The sequence below is a fragment of the Mesocricetus auratus genome, unplaced genomic scaffold (genome assembly GCF_017639785.1).
Source record: "Mesocricetus auratus isolate SY011 unplaced genomic scaffold, BCM_Maur_2.0 Super-Scaffold_100038, whole genome shotgun sequence".
Taxonomy (NCBI): domain Eukaryota; kingdom Metazoa; phylum Chordata; class Mammalia; order Rodentia; family Cricetidae; genus Mesocricetus; species Mesocricetus auratus.
In genome coordinates this window covers 10,587,238-10,609,001 of record NW_024429216.1, presented here as the reverse complement: position 1 = coordinate 10,609,001, position 21,764 = coordinate 10,587,238, and the positions used below count along the sequence as shown (strand labels likewise).

The 21,764-nt window shown below is 50.5% G+C and overlaps 1 protein-coding gene across 1 annotated transcript; it reads right to left on the bottom strand.

Annotated features, from left to right (window-relative positions):
- Nucleotides 1-982: 982 nt before the first annotated feature.
- Nucleotides 983-19,896, bottom strand: Igsf23 (immunoglobulin superfamily member 23). Its single transcript, XM_040734254.1, is given in 7 exon segments — nucleotides 983-1,258; nucleotides 3,500-3,646; nucleotides 6,264-6,353; nucleotides 6,356-6,517; nucleotides 10,106-10,256; nucleotides 10,258-10,382; nucleotides 19,497-19,896. Coding segments are annotated over 7 exon segments (1,209 nt in total). The 3' UTR covers nucleotides 983-1,124.
- Between the last annotated feature and the right edge of the window lie 1,868 nt (nucleotides 19,897-21,764).

The following is a 21,764-nucleotide window of genomic DNA, read 5'->3' as shown; positions in this document are numbered from 1 at the left end:
CCCTTCTCCCTTGACTGTTGGGAGCGCCTCAGGTATCTTGATCTTTTGGAGCCAAATCTGTACTTTCTAAAGTCCAAAGATTTACATAATTGGCCTTAACAAAGGAGCCTTCTGGGGGCACTCAGAAGAGAAACAGCATAGGTAGAACACAAGAACGCCATGACCCAGAAAGCTTGTCCAAACTCAGCCAGCCCTAACCATCACCTAGACAACGCCGTTAGCACACCCATTCCTCTCCCTCCTCAACTTTTTACCTCGCCAATATCCTGCTCTGTGGGCTTAAAAATACCCTGCTAGCCAGGCGGTGGTGGCGCACGCCTTTAATCCCAGCACTAGGGAGGCAGAGGCAGGCGGATCTCTGTGAGTTCGAGGCCAGGCTGGACCGACAGCCTCCAAAACAATACAGAGAAACCCTGTCTCGTAAAACCAAAAAAAAAAAAAAAAAAAAAAAAAAACCCTGCTACGTGCGCACCTGTGAGCAAACACCCCTCTGATCCCTCACCCCTCACCCCCTCTGGTTGTCCTGCTCTACCAAGTATATTAACTGCCTTCAGAAAAATTAAAATTGCCACATGATCAGCTGCTTGTCTTGTGGCCATTCCTTCCTGTCTTCCTGTCCCCATCCCCGGTCCTTAGGTCTCTTGCTCCAGGTTGACGTCCTGCAGGTCGGGATGCTCGACCTTTTCTCTTCTCTCTTATACCTAGTCCACTATCTCTTGTCTTTGTCCTTCCTTGTCCTTTGTCCCTGTGGGGCAAATACATTTCCTTCATGCTGAGGACTTGGTTTTGGGAGTCCTGAGCTGGGGGGGGGGGTTAACTGATCCTTTCCCTTCTTATATTAAATTCTTCCTCCTGTTCCCCCCCCTCCTTCCCCTAAGCCAGGGAGTTTCTTTTGCTTGGTCCAAGAGGCTGAAGGGTAGAGACGGTGGTGTTCAGGGAGCAGGTGGGTTGCGCCGATGGGGGTGTTAGCAGGGGGCGGGAGAACGGGAAAGCAACGCTTTATTCAATAGGGCAGGGACATCTCGGGGTCGAACGGAAGGAGGAGGTCCCCGAGGAAGCTCAGCATGGACAGTCATCCTGTCCCGAGATTCCTTTCCTGGGGTTTATGCTCAGCTGCGCACCGGCTACAGCTGCATATTCACGGGCTGCAGCTGCGTATTCACCGGCTGCAGCTGCGTATTCACCGGCTGCAGCTGCGTATTCACCGGCTGCAGCTGCGTATTCACCGGCTGCGCGTTTCTCTTCCCGGGGGTCAGTTCTGTGAGATTAGAAGGGAGGGCCAGGGAGGAAGGAGAGAGAGGGGGGGGAGAGCATGAGATGGGGGTGGGGAGGGAGAGAGCGCAGCACTGCTATGTGAGGTACCAACAATTAAAATTAATAAGAGTTTAGAAACCTGGGCCCTAAATCTACACAGAGAAAGGGAACTTCTAATGGAAAAGGAAACTCTTTAAAACCAGAGAAGGGCCGGGCGGTGGTGGCGCTCGCCTTTAATCCCAGCACTCGGGAGGCAGAGGCAGGCAGATCTCTGTGAGTTCGAGGCCGGGCTGGACTGATAGCCTCCAAAACAATACAGAGAAACCCTGTCTCGTAAAAACCAAAAACAAACAAACAAACAAACAAACCAGAGAAGGGGAGGTAACTGTCCCCCACTCCTGCTGACATTCCTTGTTAATTGCTGGTCATAAAGATCTCCTGCCAGCTGTAAAGATCTCCAAGCCCAGGGGACAGCTGACAGACCCTGTGACCCCATGCCCTGTCTTATCTCACTCAACTGCATCTTGCTTAAAATATATAGTTACTGCTTTACCCTGTCCTTGGTATGACCTTGAGTAACCATGGAAACTGAAATGTGTGGCCTTCAGCCGTATGGTCTGCCGCTTTCAAAGCTCCACCATGGAAAGAGATCCGGCTGGCCAGCTGAACAATAAATGGAACCTTTTGTTTTTGCATCAGAGCATCGACTGCTTGGGTTGGTCTCTGGGATTCTGCAAACCCAGCACAACACTGTGCATTGCCCTGTGACTCCTCCAAAGTCATACATGGAAGACCTAACTCTTTTTTTTTTTTTTTTTTTTTTCGAGACAGGGTTTCTCTGTATTGTTTTGGAGGCTGTCCTGGAACTCGCTCGGTAGACCAGGCTGGCCTCGAACTCACAGAGATCCGCCTGCCTCTGCCTCCCGAGTGCTGGGATTAAAAGCGTGCACCACCCTAACTCTTATTTTACATTTTTCAGGTGTGTGCACATGAGTGTGCGTGATCAGGCTTTGTCTCCTTCTGCTATGTGGTTCCTGAGACCAAACTCAGACCCCCGGGCTTGGCACAGCCTACTTTACCCACTGAAGCCCTCTCCTTGCTCAAGACTTTGTCCAGCTGTCTCCTTTCTCTGCAGGGTGGATCCTGGCCCCTGTCCCACACCCCCCAGCCCCCTTCCTGACATGTTTGCATCCCTAACAGGACACCAGGGGCCTGGGAAGTGCACTCACAAAGCCCATCTCTGCATAAGGGCTGTTCAGGCACCCGAAGTCTGGCTGCGCTTAGCTTATGACCATCCCCGATTTCTCAGATGGGCACGCTGAGCCCCGAGGCGACGCCGCTTCTCCAAAGCTTCAGGAAACTGAGATGTGAGACCAAAAACTTAAAGTGAATAAAAGTTTAAAAACTTGGGCTGCTGAATCTATGCAGAGAAAAAGGAAAGTTCTAGTAATAAAGGGGAGTTTGACCCCTCAACCGGGAGTGCCTGATGAGGCACCCAGCCCAGCTCTTAGAGAAGGAGTTAACTCCCCACCACCTGTGTCAACATTCCTTTGGTCTAAAGAAAACCAGATAACCACTAATTGCCTGTTGTGAAAGTCCCCTGCCGGTTGTAAAACCCAGGGGACAATAGACAGACTCCTGACTCCATGCCCCCTGGACCCCCTGTCCCTGCCTTATCTTGTTCAAATGTGTCTTACTAAAATACATAGTCTTTGCTTTACTTTGTACTTTGTACCACCTTGAGTAACCATGGAAACTTTGTAATATGGTTCTCAGCCTTGTGGTGTTCGCCTATAACCCACCCCTCCCCGCTCCAGTTTTTGTTAGGGACCTCTGCCTCTTCCCAGCGTGGAGGTCCCTGCCGGCTTGAACAATAAAGAAACCTTTGCTTTTGCATCGGAGTGGGTTCCTTGTGGAGGTCTGTTTGGGGGTCCTGCGAACCTGGCAAAAGAGTGAGCCCCAGCAGCCTGTTACTCATAGCTTCTCTCGTCACTTTGGAAGCCAGTGGGTCAGAGGGCCGCAGTCATTCTTTCCCAGGGACCGGTGGGATTTTTGTTAGAATCCGACTTGCTGTAGCTCCCTGGCTGTGTGACTTGGAGCTAACGTCTCGAGTTCTCTGTTTCTCATCTGTAAAGCTGGGATTGAATAGAAGTGAGCTCATTCTCCTGGCGGAGTGCCGCGAGTCCGGCTCGCCGTAGCTTGGAGTGGGTGTCCCCTGGTGGGCCAGTGGGAGGGGCAGAATTACCTTCAGCGCCGAGCAGCACGAGGCCGCCCAGGGTGGCCGCCACGACGAGGCCGATGGCAGATCCTCCTGACAGGGACAGGACGTTGTGGCCGGGCTTCACCGGGTTAGCGGTCGTGGGAGCCGCAGCTGTGGGAGCCCCGGAGGCTTCTGGGAATTAAGGGGCAGGGGCAGGACTGAAGGATCCACCTCCCTCCTCCACACCCCTGTCCTTGTCATTCCATCTTTGAATGAACTCCAGGGGACCCTATTCCTCTACTCAGAATCCTGCTGTGGCTCCCCGGGGCCTGGGGTCTGTCACCAGCAGCCGTCCAGTCACGGGGTCTTTTTATAACCAGGCTCCTGTCCGCACACCCTCTTCTTCCTCCGTTTCCAAGGACATCCTCTTCCTCCACCGCTCCCAGCCCTCCATTTCTGTCCCCTTCCTTGCCAGGGCCTGCGTAGCCCTTATATATGGCAGAACTAGTTCAGGTTGCCCCTCCTCCAGGAGGTCCACCCTGATTCCCAGGCTCAATCACGGCCCGCAGTTCCCAAAGCCCCCTCATCTTAGTCCTGTCTGTTCTGGTCCCAGGGGTGAGGGGTGGTCTGTTCCCGTTAGCTCCCAGTCTGGAGTGGTCTTGGTCACTAGGGTGTCCCCAGCTTGGCCTGCCATGGGCTGAGCACGCTTCAGCTGCTCAGTAAACATCTCCTGGGTGGTTGAGTGAATGCAGAGGCTTTGGAGGCCGGGGAGATGGCTCTGAAAGATGAGGATTCAAGTTCGGATCTCCAGAACTCCTGTAAAAAGCCAGCGCTTGCATTATGTAACCCCAGTGCTGTGGTTGGGGAGGGGCAGAGACAGGCAGGCGGGCCCCTGAAGCTCATTGGCCAGCTGGTCTAGCTGAATCTGTGAACCCCAGGTTCAGGAGCAGGTGTACATGTCCATGTCTCAGTGGGCGACAGAACACATGGGCACTAACTGAACACAGCAGGTGGCAAAGAAGAGGGGGATGGGGAGATACTTGTGGGGAGCCGGAGGAGAGCATGGGGTGGATAGGATCAAAATGCATTGCATACAGTATGAAATTCTCAAGGAATAAGCTTAACTTTTTTTTTTTTTTTTTATGGACAGCATTTGAGAGATGCCCAGTATCAGCCTCTGGCCTTGTTGTGTGGACGTTTCCCTGGAGATCATAGTCTTCTATTTTGGAGGGAAACTTTTGTTTCTTTCCTCAAACTCACGGAAATCCACCTGCCTCTTCCTCCCAGTGCTGGGATTAAAGTCTTGCGCCACCAATGCCCTGGCTTGGACATTTCTTAAGACACAGGGTGTAAAAGCAAAGCGAAACAAGATCTCTCTCTCTCTCTCTCTCTCTCTCTCTCTCTCTCTCTCTCTCTGTGTGTGTGTGTGTGTGTGTGTGTGTCTCCGAGTGACTTCCATCCCAGAGAGAAGCCTTTTCAAACAGGAAACAAACAACTCAAAACAGCTTTAGGAGGTCAGAGAGAGTACATCAGCAGTGACTGCTGAGAGTCACTCTGGGACAAGCCTAGGTGACAAGATTACACTCCAGCAAAGAGAGCCTCCAGAAAGGACTGCAGGGACTCTAGCCGCACCAGCATGGTAAACACGGCTCTGGCAGGCCTTGCCCTTCTCCCCATTCCCTCTGCCTTGCTAAAACAGACAGACAGACAGACAGACAGACAGACAGACAGATTACATTCCTAAAGCTGCCACCAAGGTCTATTCGGTTATTTGGCCACATCCTCCTCCCGAGGTGGCCTACTCTAAGGTCCAGCTACGAAAATATTAAAGTCCAATAACCCAAAGCTCCCTTTGGCTGTCTTAACTAACAGTCCAATTAAAATGAATTATCTTATCCTAGCGTGGGGTTTCCCCTTTTACCTTTATAAATCACCATTTACCTATGGGCCGCGAATGTCTCCTCTCTATCCAGAGGCGGTCCTCTGTCCCTCTGGGACAAATACCCTTTCCCCTACTCCCTTGTCCTCTCTCGCGCGTGACTTTGCCTCTTATTCCCTGCCCTCTGTCCCTCTGGAACAAATAAACCTCCTCTGTGCTGAGAACTTTGTCCTGCGGAGCCTGCGCTGATGCTTTCAAGGTCACTCCCCACCCTGCTGAGCGGCCTGCAGGCTGTGCAGTGCGCTCCGGTTTCCCAGCGCTGGGAGATGCCACTCACGCCGGGGTGGGCTTTGCTGCGCTGGAGTCATCTCTGCTTCTGTAAATAATTCCAGACCCACACTGTCGCAAGTAACCCCACTAAAACTCAGCAGTCCACCGAGTTGGACTTGGGCGGTATCCTTACTATGGGTTCCCTATTTGGGGTTGCAGCGGGGTCGCGGCAGGGGTAGAATTCATCTCTGAGCCGCAGTCTGTCGTATGCAAAATGGGTTGATGCAGGGTGGGGGAGATAGCCCAGGGGATCAAGTGCCCGCGTGTGGGGGGGGGTGGGAGGAGATGGCGGGGGGGGGGTCCTAGAGCAAGCTGGCTAGCCACACTGGTTGTATTGCTGAGCCTGGAGTTGAGCTGAGAACCCCTGCCTCCGTGAGTAAGACGGGGCGCGCTTGAGGAAGATCCTTGAAGTCAGTCTCGGGCCTTCGTACTTACAAGGAAAGACGCGCAAACGTTCACACAGATGTACGTGGGAGAAATGGGAGGGGGTGGAGCTAAGAGGCCACAGCCCACCACGTGGAAGGAAAGACGGAACGACAATTGGGCTACGGGAAGCCGGCCGCGCATGCATGTGGGCACAGAGATCTGCGGGACACTCACGCCTCCGTGAGACAGTGAGCTCAGAGACCAGCTCTTCGTCTGCGGTCTTGGCTGTGCACAGGTGCTGTGGGGACAGTCGCCAGATAAAAGCTTCTCCTCCCTTCCGCATGGCTTCCCATTCAAGGTCCAGCTTAGCACAGGCGCTGGGTTCATGCTCGCAGCCCACTCCAGGATCACAGAGAAGTTAAGGTCGCTGGAGATGACGCCCTTCGAAGACTCTGGGAAGGTCACCAGCCGGACCAGGCCCGGGTTGTCTGTGGGGACAGAGAGCAAGTAACCTCCCAGAGACACTGGCATCTCCAGTTGTATGCACGCATCCATTCATTCACGCGCACGCACTTTCATTCACTCGTGCATTCATTCATCCCTACGGGGCTCACCGGCTCCTGTGTCCCGTGGCCTGTGGGCAATCATAGTGACTGTAGTCACAGAATTAATTCTACTGCTACCATAGTACAAGGTTACTGAGTCAGGCACACTTTTATTTATTTATGTACAGGGTTTCTGTGTATTGTTTTGGAGGCTGTCGGTCCAGCCCGGCCTCGAACTCACAGAGATCCGCCTGCCTCTGCCTCCCGAGTGCTGGGATTAAAGGCGTGCGCCACCACCGCCTGGCTATTTATGTACTTATTTTTGTGTGCATTGGTGTCTTGCCTGCTTGTATGCCTGTATGAGGGTGCCGTACCCCCTGGAACCCATTACAGACAGTTGTGAGCTGTCATGTGGGTGCTGTGAGTTGAACCTGGGTCCTCTAGAAGAGGAGCCAGTGCTCTTAATGCTGAGTCAGTTCTCCAGCTCCACGACGCAATTATTTTAAGCTATTTCTAACATAACAGAGGCGGATTGTGTGTAATTGTATTGTGTGTGTGTGTGTGTGCGCGCGCGAGTGCGTGTCTGCTTGCCTGCCTGTCTGTCTGTCTGTCTGCTACCCAGTCTTACTGTGTAGCCCTGGCTTGCTTTGCTTTATTTTTTTTTTCATTAAATTCAGTAGCTGCTCCTTAAGCAATTGCTGTCCTAATGAGCAGTTGCAACCTTGAAGCTAGCATTGGTATGGCTTCAGCTGGCCTAGCCTTAGCCAGGCAGGAATTCTGCTCCCTCAGGCACAGGCTCTATCACAGCTGCTAAAGGGAACTGTATGTATCTAGAGGTCTATCCCTCTACAGAACTCGGGGTTCAAAGGCTGAGGTGAAATCCTGTTAGCCCTGAAAGGCTGAGTAGCAAGTAGCTAACCTTCTCTCCTAGCTCCTGTTTCCCCCAAAGCAGTAAGAACCCCAGCTGCACACGCTTCCTCCCTCTCTACCACTTCCTGTCAGATAGCTGCTGATTCAGCATCCTGGCTCCCGGCTAATTTTATTTAATCAAACAAAGGTAACACTGGCCGGGCGGTGGTGACGCACGCCTTTAATCCCAGCACTCGGGAGGCAGAGGCAGGCGGATCTCTGTGAATTCGAGGTCAGCCTGGTCTACAGAGCAAATTCCAGGACAGCCTCCAAAGCCACAGAGAAACCCTGTCTTGGAAAAAAAAAGTAACAGGTCTTTGCACCATTAATCAGCTACTCCACAGCATAAATGAATGTGACACATCTATAATTAATAGTCTATGACACTGGCTGTCCTGGAACTTGCTATGCAGCCCAAGCTGGCTTCAAACTATTTTCCTTTAAGACTTCTTTATTACATTTCTTGAAAATGTATTTTTATTGTACAAATGGGTATCTGAGAGGGTGTGGTGCATACAGAGGTCAGAGGACAATTTGTAGGTTCTCTCCTTCCACCGTGTGGTTGATGGAAGTTCAATTCAACTCATCAGGCTTGATGACAAGTGCTTTTTACCCTCTGAGCCATGTCACTGGAAAATTCTAGGCAGGGGCTCTACCACTGAGCCACTCACCAGCCCCTCACTGGGGAACTCTAGGCAGGGGCTCTACCACTGAGCCATGCTCCCAGCCACTCACTGGGGGACTCTAGGCAGGGGCTCTACCACTGAGCCACGCTCCCAGCTCCTCACTGGGAGATTCTAGGCAGGGTCTCCTCTGCTAAGCTCTATTATAACCTTGTTTCTGCTCTTTATTTTGAGACAGAATCTCATTAAATTAGCTGTCCGGGATGGTGATCCTCCTGCCTTGGCCTCTTGAGTAGCTGGGAGTGCAGGCCTGAGTCACAGGGTCTGACTGCATTAGGGGCTTTATAAGGAGAGAAAGGAAGACTTGAGCTGATGCACTTGCCACGTCTGCCTTGCCAAGGGAAACCATTATCCAGTTAGAGCAAACACGGGCCCCTACCAAGAGGTAGGCCTTGGGCCTCCCTGCCTTTAGAACTTTTGCCAACAAAATGTCATTTTTGAAATAGACGATGTGTGTTTGGGACAAAATCTCATGTATCTCATGTTTGTCTCCAAAATCACGATGTGCCCCTGAACCCCTGATCCTCCTGCTTTGACCCCTACGTGCTGAGATTACAGGAATGTGCTACCGTACTGTATTCTGACTAGTGTTTGCTTTCCAACTTGACTCAAGCTAAAGTTATCTGGAAAGAGGGGACCTCAATTGAAAAAATGCCTCCTTAAGATTGGCCCATAGGCAAGTATGTGGGGTCATTTCTTCTCTCTGTCTCTCTGTCTCTCTCGTCAGGGTTTCTCTGTGAAACAGTCTTGGCTGTCCTGGAATTCACTCTGTAGACCAGGCTGGCCTCGAACTCACAGAGATCTGTCTCCTCTGCCTCTAGAGTGCTGGGATCAAAGGTTTGTAGCACCACATTTGGCTTTTCTACCCTTTTTTGGTTGTTTTGTTTTTGTTTTTTGAGATAGGGTTTCTCTGTGTATCTTTTGAGCCTGTCCTGGAACTCACTCTATAGACCAGGCTGGCCTCCAGAGATCCACCCGAGTCTGCCTCCGAGAGCTGGGATTAAAGGCGAGTGCCACCAACACCCAGCTCATTTTCTTGATTAATGGTTGACTTAAGAGGGCCCAGCTCCCTGGGGGCAGTGACACTGCTGAGAGGGTCTTGAGTGACATAAGAAAGCAGAGGGAGGGGCTGGAGAGATGACTCAGGGATTAAGAGCACAACACTGATAGCTCTTCCAGAGGACCTGGGTTCAGGACCTGCACGGCAGCTCACAACTGTCCACAACTCCAGTTACAGAGGATCCTACACCCTCATACAGACGTACATGCAGGCGCAGTGCCAATGCACATAAATAAAGGTAAAAAGAAAAGCTGGGCTGTGGTGGCGCACGCCTTTAATCCCAGCACTCGGGAGGCAGAGGCAGGCGGATCTCTGTGAGTTCCAGGCTGGGCTGGACCGACAGCCTCCAAAACAATACAGAGAAACCCTGTCTCGTAAAACCAACAACAACAACAACAAAAAGAAACCAATTAGAGTGGTGGAGAACGACCCAGTAAGCATTAGTCCTCTGTGTCCTCTGCTTCTGGACCAGGTTCCTGCCCTGACTCCCCTTTGCGATGGACCATTACCCAGAAGCCTCAGATAAAATGCCTCTTCTCCTTCCCAAGTTGACTCTGGTCATTGTGTTTTACCACAGCAATAGAAACCTGACCTACAGCACCTGACTTTAAAAAAACCTCCATTCTTTATAAATTATCCAGTCTCAGGGAGTCTGTGATAACAAGAGAAAGTCTGACACAGGTGACTAATTAATCACTGTGCCAGAGATGCCCTGTTGGGCCCTGCCGGGTGTTGTCGGTCTGATTTCTGAGAACTGGGTCCCTCTTTGTGGGACTCACTCACACTTGACTTGATTGTGTTCTGTTGAACTCCCGTGGGACTTGCTGGCGTCCCGCACCTCAGTGTCTTGAGTCGGCGCATTCCTGATGAGCAAGCTGCCGTCGGTGTGCGGTACGTCTTGGCTGGTGTGAGGATGTCCCAGAAGGTGCTGCTGTCCCTTGGGAGAGATCGTGGCTGGTGGCTGGGCTTCCGGCTCTCGGAACCAAGAAGTGCTGAGAACCCCATCAAGGGTTCTGGGGACGGGGGGGAGGGGGGGTGCGCGCTCCTTCCGTCTGGAGCGACTTGGAGGCAGTTGAACAGGTGCAGGAGGTGAGCAGGGTACCTTGGAGGAGGAGGGGACAGCAAGGAATGAGTGAGACCACAGGTGACACCCTCCCTGCCCACAAATGAACCAATGGTGCGGGTGCTGGAGAAAGCAGTGCTGTTTTGGAGAGCTTATAGAATCTAGAGGACAGAGGCTTTCCGTGTATTTATTTATTCTTGGCTTTTCGAGACAGGGTTTCTCCGTATAGCAGCTCTGGCTATCCAGAAACTCGCTCCGCAGACCAGGCTGGCCTTGAATTCACAGAGATCCTCCTGCCTCTGCCTCCCAACTGCTGGTATTAAGGACGTGTGTCACCACCTCCCAGCTAAGTACAGGGGTCCTAAATCTGTGGGTTGCGGGAGTCAAATGACCCTTTCACAGGGGTCACATTGTTGGGGACCAGGTCACTGAATCTATTTCTTGCCCCAAGGCACTTCCCAAAACTCAGGGTCCTTCCCACAGATGGCCTGGTGCCAGAGATAACTCATCACTTAACAGTTAACACCTGTACTCCCTGGTGAACTTTCCTGCTGTCAAACACTCCCCCCCCCCCAATAGCGCCCCCCCCCTCACTTCCCAGTGTCTCCGGTCTAACAGCCTCCACCCCATGGCCAATGCCACATTCCCCTATTTAACCCTGTACAGAACTCATTAAACGGCGGCTTGATCGGAAGGTCTGTCTTGCTGTTCATCTCTCTCTCGTCTCTTGTCTTATTCATTCCAGGTTCCCGTGGGCTCAAACCCATTGTGCCCTGCTGGCCAGGGCACCACATATCAGATATTCCGCATACCAGATGTTTGCATATTATGATTCATAGCAGTAGCAAAATTACGGTTATGAAGCAGCAATGGCGATAACTTTATGGTTGGGGGTCACTGTATTGAAGGGTTGCAGTGTTAGGAAGCTTGAAAACCCCTGCTCTCGGCCAGAGACCCTTGCTGAAGGAAGTACGTCACTGGGGGCAGGTCTTGAGTGCTTATGACCTGGCCATACTTCCTGTTCTCCCCCGTCTTCCTGTGGTTGATTGAAAACATGACCAAACAGCTTCCTGGCGGTGTGGCCATGATTCCCTGACTGGTTGTCATTCCTTCCCGACTGGATTCTATCCCTTGGCACTCAAACAAAACAAGCCCTTTTCTTTCTTAACCTGCTTGTTGCCAGTATTTTACCACAGCAACAGGAGAGTAGTTAATACAAGTGATACAGAGGCCGGGAGCTACGGCGAATGACTGTGATCCCGGCACTTGATGGGTAGGAGACAGGAGTTCAAAGCCAACCACATACCAAACTTGAGGCCCTGTCTCAAACAAATGGTTTGTGACTGGGGAATGTCCTTCTGTATATATGTTTCGCTTATTGGTTGATGAATAAAACACTGTTGGCCAATAGAGGCAGGAAGATAGGCAGGATTAGGGGACAAGGAGAATTCTGGGAAAGGTAAGCAGAAAGAGACTTCGAAGAAATGCCCTGTAGCCGCCAAGGAGAAATAGGTCCAGACATTCTCCGGTAAGCCAAGACCACATGGAAATGCACAGATTAGTAGAAATGGGTTAATAATTAAGACACAGCTAGCCAATAAGAAGCCCTAGCTGTCGGCCAATTGTTTTATAATTAATATAGCATCTCTGTGTGTTTATTTGGGGCTGGAGGGCAGTGGGACCTGGCGGGACAAGTTACAGGATTGACTCTTTTTGTCGCTACTCTTTTTTAGATAGAGCCTCACTGTGTAGCCAAGGCAATCCAGTCTGACCTGGAACTCATTTGTGACAATCCTCCTGTTGTAGCCTTCTAGAGTGCTTGGAATATAGGTCTATACTACCAGGCTTTTTTTTTTTTTTTTTTGCTTTTGGAGACAGGGTTTCTCTGTATAGCCCTGGCTGTCCTGGAACTTACTCTGGAGACCAGGCTGGCCTCGAACTTACAAAGATCCACCTTTGCCTACCAAGCTTTTTCCCCTGTGTGTGTCTGTGTGTGCTATCAAGGGTTAAAGGTATTAGGTCTCATGCAGCAGGCTTTCCTGGACTGACAGGCCTCAAATAATGACACAGAGCCTTATTATTAATTATGAATGCTCGGCCTTAACTTAGGCTTGTTTCTAGCTAGGCTTTCTTTTTCTTTAACTTAAATTAATCCATCTATGTGCTGCCCTAAGGCTTGTTTACCCCATCTGTAACTGTCTACACTGCTTCCCTCTCCCTCTCTCTCTCTCCCTCTCCCTCTCTCTCTCCCTCTCCCTCTCTCTTTCTCTGTCTCTCTTTCTCTGTCTCTGTCTCTGTCTCTGTCTCTCTCTCTGTCTCTCTCTGTCTCTGTCTGTCTGTCTGTCTGTCTGTCTGTCTCTCCTAGATTTCTCCTCCTACTCATCCTCTCTGCCCACCAGCCTGCCCATCCCTCTACTGCCTAGCTATTGGCCGTTCACCTTTTTATTAGACGCACCAGGTCACTAGAGCAGGCAAGGAGAAACAGCAACACATCTTTACTTAGTTAAACAATTATTTCCCAACACAAATTCAGCACATAGCTCTTCTATTCCACAACTGTCTCAGACAGTACGAATGTCCAGAAAGAATCCCAGCACTCGGGAGGCAGAGGCAGGCGGATCTCTGTGAGTTCGAGGCCAGCCTGGTCTACAGAGCGAGTTCCAGGACAGCCTCCAAAACAATACAGAGAAACCCTGTCTCGAAAAATCAAAAAACAAAACAAAAAAAACCCCAAAACAACAACAAAAACAAACAAAAAGATCTCAACCTGGACTGTAGGAAGGGTTTTTTAAACACAGGCCAGTGTTCCCCAGGAACTTGTGAAACCAGTTTCCACCGGCCAAAAGAAGTCATTTCCCTTCCCTCTGGCAGAAGGGAACCGCGCCAATCAGCACATCAAAGCACAATCTGGCCTCCAGGTTCCCTCAGTATCCCAGGTGCCTGTTTTTCCTTTCAAGGCCCTCCTCAGCCTCTTCCTCCAGCACCCTTATGACAGGAGGTGGGAGGGAGCAGCCTCGCCCAGGTCTCCAGGGCAGAGGACCCTAGGGCCCCCTTCCGCCGCCAGCTCAGGGAGAATGCTGAGGAAGAAAGGTGTGGCTCTGTACACAGCCCTGTCCCCACACCCCCATCAGAGGGGCAGCCGGCCAAAGGCCAACCAGATAGGCGGCAGCTGGGGCCCGCCTCTCCGCTCCACTGCCGGGTTCTCCCTGTCAGCCCCGAGCTCAGCTCTTCTCTGGAAAACGGAGACCTGATAGTGACAGTGTGCCGCAGACACAGAGGCAGAACGTCCCGGCACTCCGCAGGTGCCTGGTGAATGTCAGTGGCTCTTTAAATTGCTATTTTGTCTGTTTCGGTTTTGTTTGTTTCTTATTGCCACGGTGGAAGCTTCGCCCCAGCCCCTGGCATCCGTAAACCCAAAGAGTCTGAGATGTTCTGGTGGAGGTTCCACCCAAGACCCCTTCCCCATCTCCCTCCAAACCCTGCTGCAGCTCAGAAAGCTCCACCCCCAAATGATGACCCCTCCCCCAGAGATGCTCAAGACCACTCCCACAGGGTATTTAAACTGTCTCCCAGAAACCAGACAAGTGGGGGTTTTTTGTTTGTTTGTTTGTTTGTTTTTCGAGACAGGGTTTCTCTGTTTTGCTTTGAAGGCTGTCCTGGAACTCGCTCTGTGCCTGCCTCTGCTTCCTGAGTGCTGGGAGCAAAGGTGTGTGCCACCATGTCTGACTGGCCCTTGGGTTGGTTTTGTTGTTGTTGTTTTGGTTCTTTTCTTTCTTTCTTTCTTTCTTTCTTTCTTTCTTTCTTTCTTTCTTTCTTTCTTTCTGTCCGTCCGTCCGTCCTTCCTTCCTTCCTTCCTTCCTTCCTTCCTTCTTTCGTTCTTTCTTTTTTGAGACACATGTAGCACAGACTGGCTTGATTGATCTGGGATTTCAGGTGTGTAGCTCCCGCTCGGCCGCCATATTGAATCCATGAGAAGCCGGCCACTGAATATACTCCATGCCCAGAGAAAGCAGAACGTCTGTATTCTCAGCCGTCAGGGGCCCAGAGATGGGAAGTTCGCCGTGGGTTTGAGGCTGTCTCACAAACAAGCAGAATAAAGCAGGGGTGGGTTGCGTATGGCACACTGAGCTTTGGACAATGGGGCTATGAAGAGTCACCGTGTGGACACCGAGGGATCGTGAGGTGTCCCTGAGTCCCAGATTTCCCCACAGAGGAGAAAAGCCGAACTCCATGAAAACATCTGTTCTTAAATCAGGGAGGTGGCTCCAAAGGTAAAATGCTTTCCGGGAAAGTGTGTCAACCTGGGTTCAAACCTTGGGACCCACAAGAAAGCGGAAGGAGAGAACTGACTCTTCAAAGTTGTCTTCTGACCTCCCCAAGGGCTCTATGACACTCTCGTGCTCCATCTCTCTCTCTCTCTCTCTCTCTCTCTCTCTCTCTCTCTCTCTCTCTCTCTCTCACACACACACACACACACACACACACACACAGAGCCATTTGTTTTAGCTAGGGGTGGCTGTGCTCACCCATAATCTCAGCACTAGGGAGGCTGACGCAGTATTCTGACACCGATGTGGGTGTCGGACATCTGATATCAGGTCTTCAGCCCTGTGCGGCAAGTCCAGCCTGGGCTACATAGTGAATTCCCGGCCAGCCTGAGCAAAAGACAAAGGAAGCCGGGTCTGGTGGTCCAGGCCTGCAACCCCACCTACTGGGGAGGCAGGGGGTGGGGGGGTTGGGGGGAGGACCACAGTTTCAAAGGCACTGGTCAGTAATGAGACCCTGTCAGAAGTACAAAAAATAAATAAAAGGGCACCACAGAGGGCGCTCAGTGAGTGATGCTCGCCTGTGAGTGCACTCAGTGAGTGACGCTCGCCTGTAATGCAGGCTCCAGAGGCAGAGCCGGCTGCAAGCTCAAGGGGCAACCTGCGAGAGTTCGAGGCCAGCCAGAGCTATACAACAAGCCCTTGTCTCACGAGAACAAACACTGGGGCTACTGGAGCACTTGTCTGGCAGGAGACCATCTCTGGCTTCATTTCCAGCACTGGACTGTCACCCTCCACCCCCTACCCCTTAACAATCAGGGTTTGGAGACATTTGAACTAGACTGGGAAATTGAGTCTTCCAGAGGGTACTGCCAATTTCCTTCTTTAGCAAAGGAAAACATTTCAAGTGTAAGACTCCCAAACTGGTTGAACGACATTGCCAACTATTTTTTTTTTCTTTACGGGGTGTAAGGGAGCTGTAAACCTGTGCAGCGCCACCTACTGTCTAACCGTGGAACTGCATCTTGTGCACGTGTTCATGACAAAGGAGCATTTATTATTATTATTATTGTTGTTGTTGTTGTTATTGTTATCTTTCTTTTTGTTTGTTTTTCAAGACAGGGTTTCTCTATGCAGCCCTGGCTGTCCTGAAACTCCCTCTGTAGATCAGGCTGGCTTCAAACTCACAGTGACCTGCCTGACTCTGCCTCCCCAGTGCTGGGATTAAAGGCGAGCATCACCACTGCTGGGCCATTTTGTTGATTTTAAACATTTTTAAAAATTAAAATATTATTACATCATCTATCCTCTCCTCTTTCTTTCTCCAACACATCCTTTTAAAAATATATTTTTAAAGCCGGGCAGTGGTGGCACTCACCTTTACTTCCAGCACTCGGGAGGCAGAGGCAGGTGGATCTGTGAGTTTGAGGCCAGCCTGGTCTACAGAGAAAGTTTCAGGACAGCCAAGGCTACACAGAGAAACCCTGTCACAAAAACAAAAGGAAAAAAGTGGACCTACTACTTCAAATTAAAAACATGTTTTTTTTTCATTTATTTTATTGGTATGGGTGTTTGGTCTGCATCTGTGCCTGCGCACCATGCACGTACAGTGTTCAAGGAGGGCAGACAAGGACATCAGATCCCCTGGAATTGGAGTTACTGACAGTTTGGAGCCACCACGTGAGTGCTGGGAATCGAACTCAAGTCATCCGGAGGGAAGCGTCAGGTCTCAGCCACTGGGCCATCTCTCCGGCCCACGCTGAGTGTTTTCTACACTGGTGTGCGCGCCTCCACTCTGCAGGGCCACATAGACAAAAGCATGTGCAAGACTTCATTCTCAGGGCACTGAAGAGTGAGTCGGGCGTGAGTCGAACTGCCCACGGTTTCCACTTTGTTTTGTCTTCAAGTCTGAGGAATATTTCTTGCCGGACTTGGAATTCCTTTCCTGTGAATGCATGTGTGATGCGTGTGTGTGTGTGTGTGTGTGTGTGTGTGTGTGTGTGTGTGTGTGAGAGAGAGAGAGAGAGACTACTCACATGAGATGAGCCACTGGAGGAGGGCGCAGGTGTATGTGGGTATGTACGTCTGGGGGCCTGAGGCTGATATCCTGAGTCATTTTTGATGCCTCTCTGTAGACAGGCTTTTTTTTTTTTTTTTGGGCTGCCAACTCACAAAAATAAAAATGACAGAGACTTATTATTAATTATGAAAACCCAGCCTTAGCTTAGGTTTGTTTCCAACTAGCTCCTATAATGTAAATTAACCCATATTTTTAATCTACATTCTTCCCTGTGCTCATTACCAACATCTCCATTTTGCCCATCCTGGTTCCTCCGTGGCTGGCTGGCTGCCCTGCCTTTCTTCAGAGAGCTCTTTCTGCACCCCTAAGTCCCATCTAATCTCTTCCTGTGTAACTAACGGCCACTCAGCTCTTTATTAAACCAGTTACAATGACACATCTTCACACCGTGTAAAGGAATATTCCACAACAGCTCTCCGCCTTTTTTTTTTTTTTTTGATTTTGTTTTTCGAGACAGGGTTTTCCCGTGGCTTTGGAGGCTGTCCTGGAACTCGCTCTGGAGACCAGGCTGGCCCCGAACTCACAGAGAGCGGCCTGCCTCTGCCTCCCGAGTGCTGGGATTAAAGACATGTGCTACCAACGCCCGGCTCCAGCTCTCCGCCTTATTTATCAATGCAGGGTCTCTCAGTTGAAGCTAGAGCTAGCCAATCAGCTACCAGCTAGCCAGTTGGTTCCGGGGACCCCTGTCTCTGCCTTCTGGAATCGGCATTTACAGGCAGGCTGCCAGTCCCATCTGGCGTTTATGTGGGTGCCAAGGATTCAACATGAGGTCCTAACCCTTGTTCGGCAAATGCTTTACCAAAGGAATCTTCTCCCCCAGCTCTAGATTTAGAATTCTTGACAGCTGGTTCTCTCCTTCCAAAATTTGAAAACCCACCACTTCCAGTGGGAAATCGGCTTTCATTTCTATTGTTGCACCCGCAGGAGTGCCTCGGAGTGTTCTCCACAACACCCACTTTGCAGTCGGCTAGCCATAGTTCAGTGAGGCCTCTGGGCACAGATTCCTTCAGCTAGAGTTCCAGACACCGCTCGCTTGTGGGTATGAATTCCATCTCCTTTTCCCGAGAAAGCGAACGGTTGGTGCTAAGGTTTACGCTGTGGGAGTACCTTGCGGATCTCAGCCAAGGAATGCCACACAGATCACACACAGAGATTTACGGGGGCAAAGGCTGCCTAGAGAGGGGGACAAGGGAGAGGCAGACAGGTTATTGCATGGGCGGAGAGGCTTATCTGGGTGCAGAAATCTAAGCCTCTCCTTCCATGCAGCAATCCAAATCCGACCAAATCAAACCGAATTAGAAAAGCCCATGTTTAATGGATACAATGCTCCTGGATGGCCTTTCAGCCCCCCAGAGAGGAGATGGGGAAGGGAGACGGGAAAATCATGAGAGTCTGCTCTCTGGGGGGCAGTTTAAATACCCTGTGGGCGTGGTCTTCTCTCTCTCTCTATAGCTTTGCCTGCATGTACTCCTGCACACCAGAAGGGGGCACTGGATCTCACTATAGATGGATGTGAACCACCATGTGGGTGTTGGGACTTGAACTCAGGACCTCTGGAAGAGCAGCCAAGTGCTCTGAAACTCTGAGCCAACTCTCCAGCCCCCCACTCTGTCTCTTTAAATCTGTTTGTCTGCTACAAGGTGCAAGTCAGAGATTACAGATTACACTCTGGTTCTCTCTTTATACTTTTATCCAGTCCTGTTTGATATATCTGCTTGTCTCTGTACATGTGATTTAAATTTAACTTTATATATGTGAATGTAAGCTAACTCTATGCAACTTAAATTCAGCTGTGCTAAGTCTCAAATATTTCCAAATTGTTACGTATCTTTAAATGATGATAAACATTTAAGGTTATAAAGATCTATTTCAAATGAACAAAATGTTTACACCACCCAGTCCTTCCTTTAAGCTGTTTACAAAGGTCAAGCTTATATTACAAAAGGGGATCGTCTCTACTTCTTTGTCCTGTAGAGGTGTAAATCTAACCTACTAAGTTAAAACAGTCACAGTCAGGCTAGAGGGCTCTGAATAAAACATTCACAGCCTCTCAGCTTCAATCCAGTTCTCCAGACAGATCCTCCCCTAAGGTCATTGTAGTCATACTAACCTGTGACCGTACAATTTAATTACAGGGATAAAGCCTTATGTAGCCACCTATATGCTTAAGGCAAGTAGCTAAAGACAAGTTTTGTCTGCTGAGGTATGTTAAACAGACAGCCCTCAAATGCGCAGAGATCTAGAGAATATGGCATTTGAAATGTTTTATTAAAAAGTTTTCCTTAACAGAGACAGAGGCCAGCAGCTGGCATCAGCCCATTTCCTCCAAGAAGACTGGTGGGTGCTGAAGAAATTCTACCCACAAAAGTGGTAACGCTGGCCACTGAGCAATCCTGCCTTTTACCTCAACTGCTGCAAAGGACTCTTTTGGACCATGGACAAGAGGACAGTGGAATCGACTTTCTCCACATTGCTTGGGCCAATGGTAGGCAAGTCTTCCTGCAGCTCCTAACCCACAGGTCCCACGCTATCAGCAGAAGGCGAATGTCCTTAAAGCCTCTGACCTCAACAACTGCGGAGGACCTGGGGGTGGCTGTCCATGCAGCGGGCTAGCATAAATCTCTCTCATTCTCTAATAATTAATTCAGGTAACATTGTATCCTTCTCAAGAACTCTGATGCAGTTTGACAGCTGTTAGTTTCAATATAACTTCTTAACATTCCTTTGTTTAAAAAAAAAGTGTTTTAAGGTATAACAAAGTAACTTAAGGTGTTGGGGTTCTCCGAATTGAGGAGAGTCTTAGTTTGGACCGGTTTTGAGTGTGTTGTAACCTCCATTTTGTCGTCCTGTCCTCTGCTGAACCTCCGCTGGCCACGGCCTTCTTGGCAGGAGAGGCGTGGATCCATGCTGCAATCCTGTCTACTTTGAGAGCCGTGGGGGTCATCAGGATCACAGTGTAAGGGCCTTTCCAGCGGGGTTCAAGAGGCTTAGCTTGGTGGTGTCGGACGTACACAGAGTTCCCGATCTGGAACGGGTGGGGCACTGTGGAATTTCCAGCCTGGTATACTGCAGCCAGTGGTTTCCAGATCTGATTCTGGACGAGATGAAGGGCATGTAACTGGGCCTGGAGGGATGGGGGGTCAATGGGATGATTAGGGTCTATGGGAAGTGTACTCAGGATAGGCGGGGGCCCTCCAAATAGGATCTCAAATGGAGTTAGCCCATGCACTGAAGGGGTTTTCTGAACTCGGAACAGCGCCATGGGTAGGAGTCGTACCCAGTCTCTAGTGCCAGTCTCTATGGTCAGTTTGGTTAAGGTCTCTTTAATTGTTCTGTTCATTCTCTCTACCATTCCTGAACTTTGGGGTCTGTATGCACAATGTAGTTTCCAATCAATCCCCAATGTTTTGGCCACCAACTGACTCACCTGAGAGACAAAGGCAGGTCTGTTATCAGACCTGATTACCTTGGGTAGCCCGAACCGTGGGAAGATCTCTTCAAGAATTTTCTTGACCACCACCTGTGCAGTTTCACGCTTGGTGGGAAATGCCTCAGTCCATCCTGAAAAAGTGTCTATGAAAACCAGAAGGTACCTGTTTCCGAGGCTTCCAGGTTTGATTTCAGTGAAGTTGACTTCCCAGTTAGTTCCGGGTGGCTCCCCTCTGACTCTAATCCCCTCAGGCAGCTTGAGCCGCCCTGTGTTTACTTTGGCTGGCGCAGGAGGAGGCTGTTGAGGTTGTGGATGTAATAAAATTTCTCCTCTCATTGTAGGAGGTCTTTGAGTTTCTTATGTCCAAGGTGGATCCATTGATATAACTGGAGTAGGAGTTCTTTGGATGTTGGGGTCCCTCGAATTGAGGAGGGGTCCCCAAGCTGGATTTAGGAATGTGGCTGCCCCGAACCACAACTTGTCGGGGTTGAGAAACAGCGCCTGATAATGGGTCATTTGTGCATTTGAAAGTCACCTATCGGGTGGCTGTCGGACCACAGCTTCTATTGCATGGGGGGGCACCATTGTGAATGGCTGACCCAAAGTCAATTTGTCTACATCTTTGGCGAGGACAGCCACTGCAGCCACCATTCGGTGGCATGGGGGCCATCCTGATGCTACATTGTCCAGTTTCTTTGAGAAGTATGCTACCGGTCTCTTCCATGGCCCAAGCTGCTGGGTTAGGACTCCTTTTGCCAGTCCTGCCCTTTCATCCACATAGAGGATGAAGGGCTTGTTTATATCGGGGAGACTCAGGGCAGGTGCTGACAGCAAGGCCCGTTTGATATTGTCAAAGGCCTCCTTGTGCTCCTTTTTCCATACAAAGGGGGCCGTAACTTTAGTCAAAGGGTAGAGTGGGGTCGCTAATTCTGCAAAGCCAGGAATCCAGAGGCGGCAGAACCCCGTGCTACCCAGAAACTCACACACCTCCCTGGAATTTTTGGGTGGGGGAATCAGGGCTACAGCCTGTTTTCGTCCCTCCATCAGCCAGCGCTGACCATCCTGAAGCGGATACCCTAGGTAGGTGACTTGTTCTTACAGAGCTGAGCCTTTTTTGCTGATGCCTGATATCCCAATTCCCCCAACCTTTGTAATAATGCCCCGGTACCTTGGAAGCAGTCATGTTCTGAATCTGTGGCCAGAAGGAGATCATCTACTTATTGGAGTAAAATTATATTGGGGTTGTGGACTCGGAAGTCCGCCAAATCTTGGTACAGGGCTTCATCGAAGAGGGTTGGTGAGTTCTTGAACCCTTGAGGGAGTCATGTCCATGTGAGCTGGCCAGAGAACCCGGTCCCAGGATCTTTCCATTCAAAGGCAAATAGGGGCTGACTCTGAGGGCTCAGTCCTGTGTTCAGTTGGACCTTTTGTTCAGTTGTCCATCGGTGTAGTTTTCCTCCGGTGGCGCCTTGGACCCAGGCTGTCCGGGTACTCAAAGGTCCTCGGGTTTGGGTCAGGACTGAATGTTGAGCTCCTGTGTCAACTAAGAAAGTCACAGGTTGCCCCCCTACGTTTAAGGTTACCCTGGGCTCGGGGGGTGGGGGACTCCCGGCCCTGACTGGCCTAATCTTCTCCTTCCAGGGAGAGGACAGGGATGGGTGGTTGCTTTGTCCTCTCGGGGCAATTTCGGGCCTAATGCC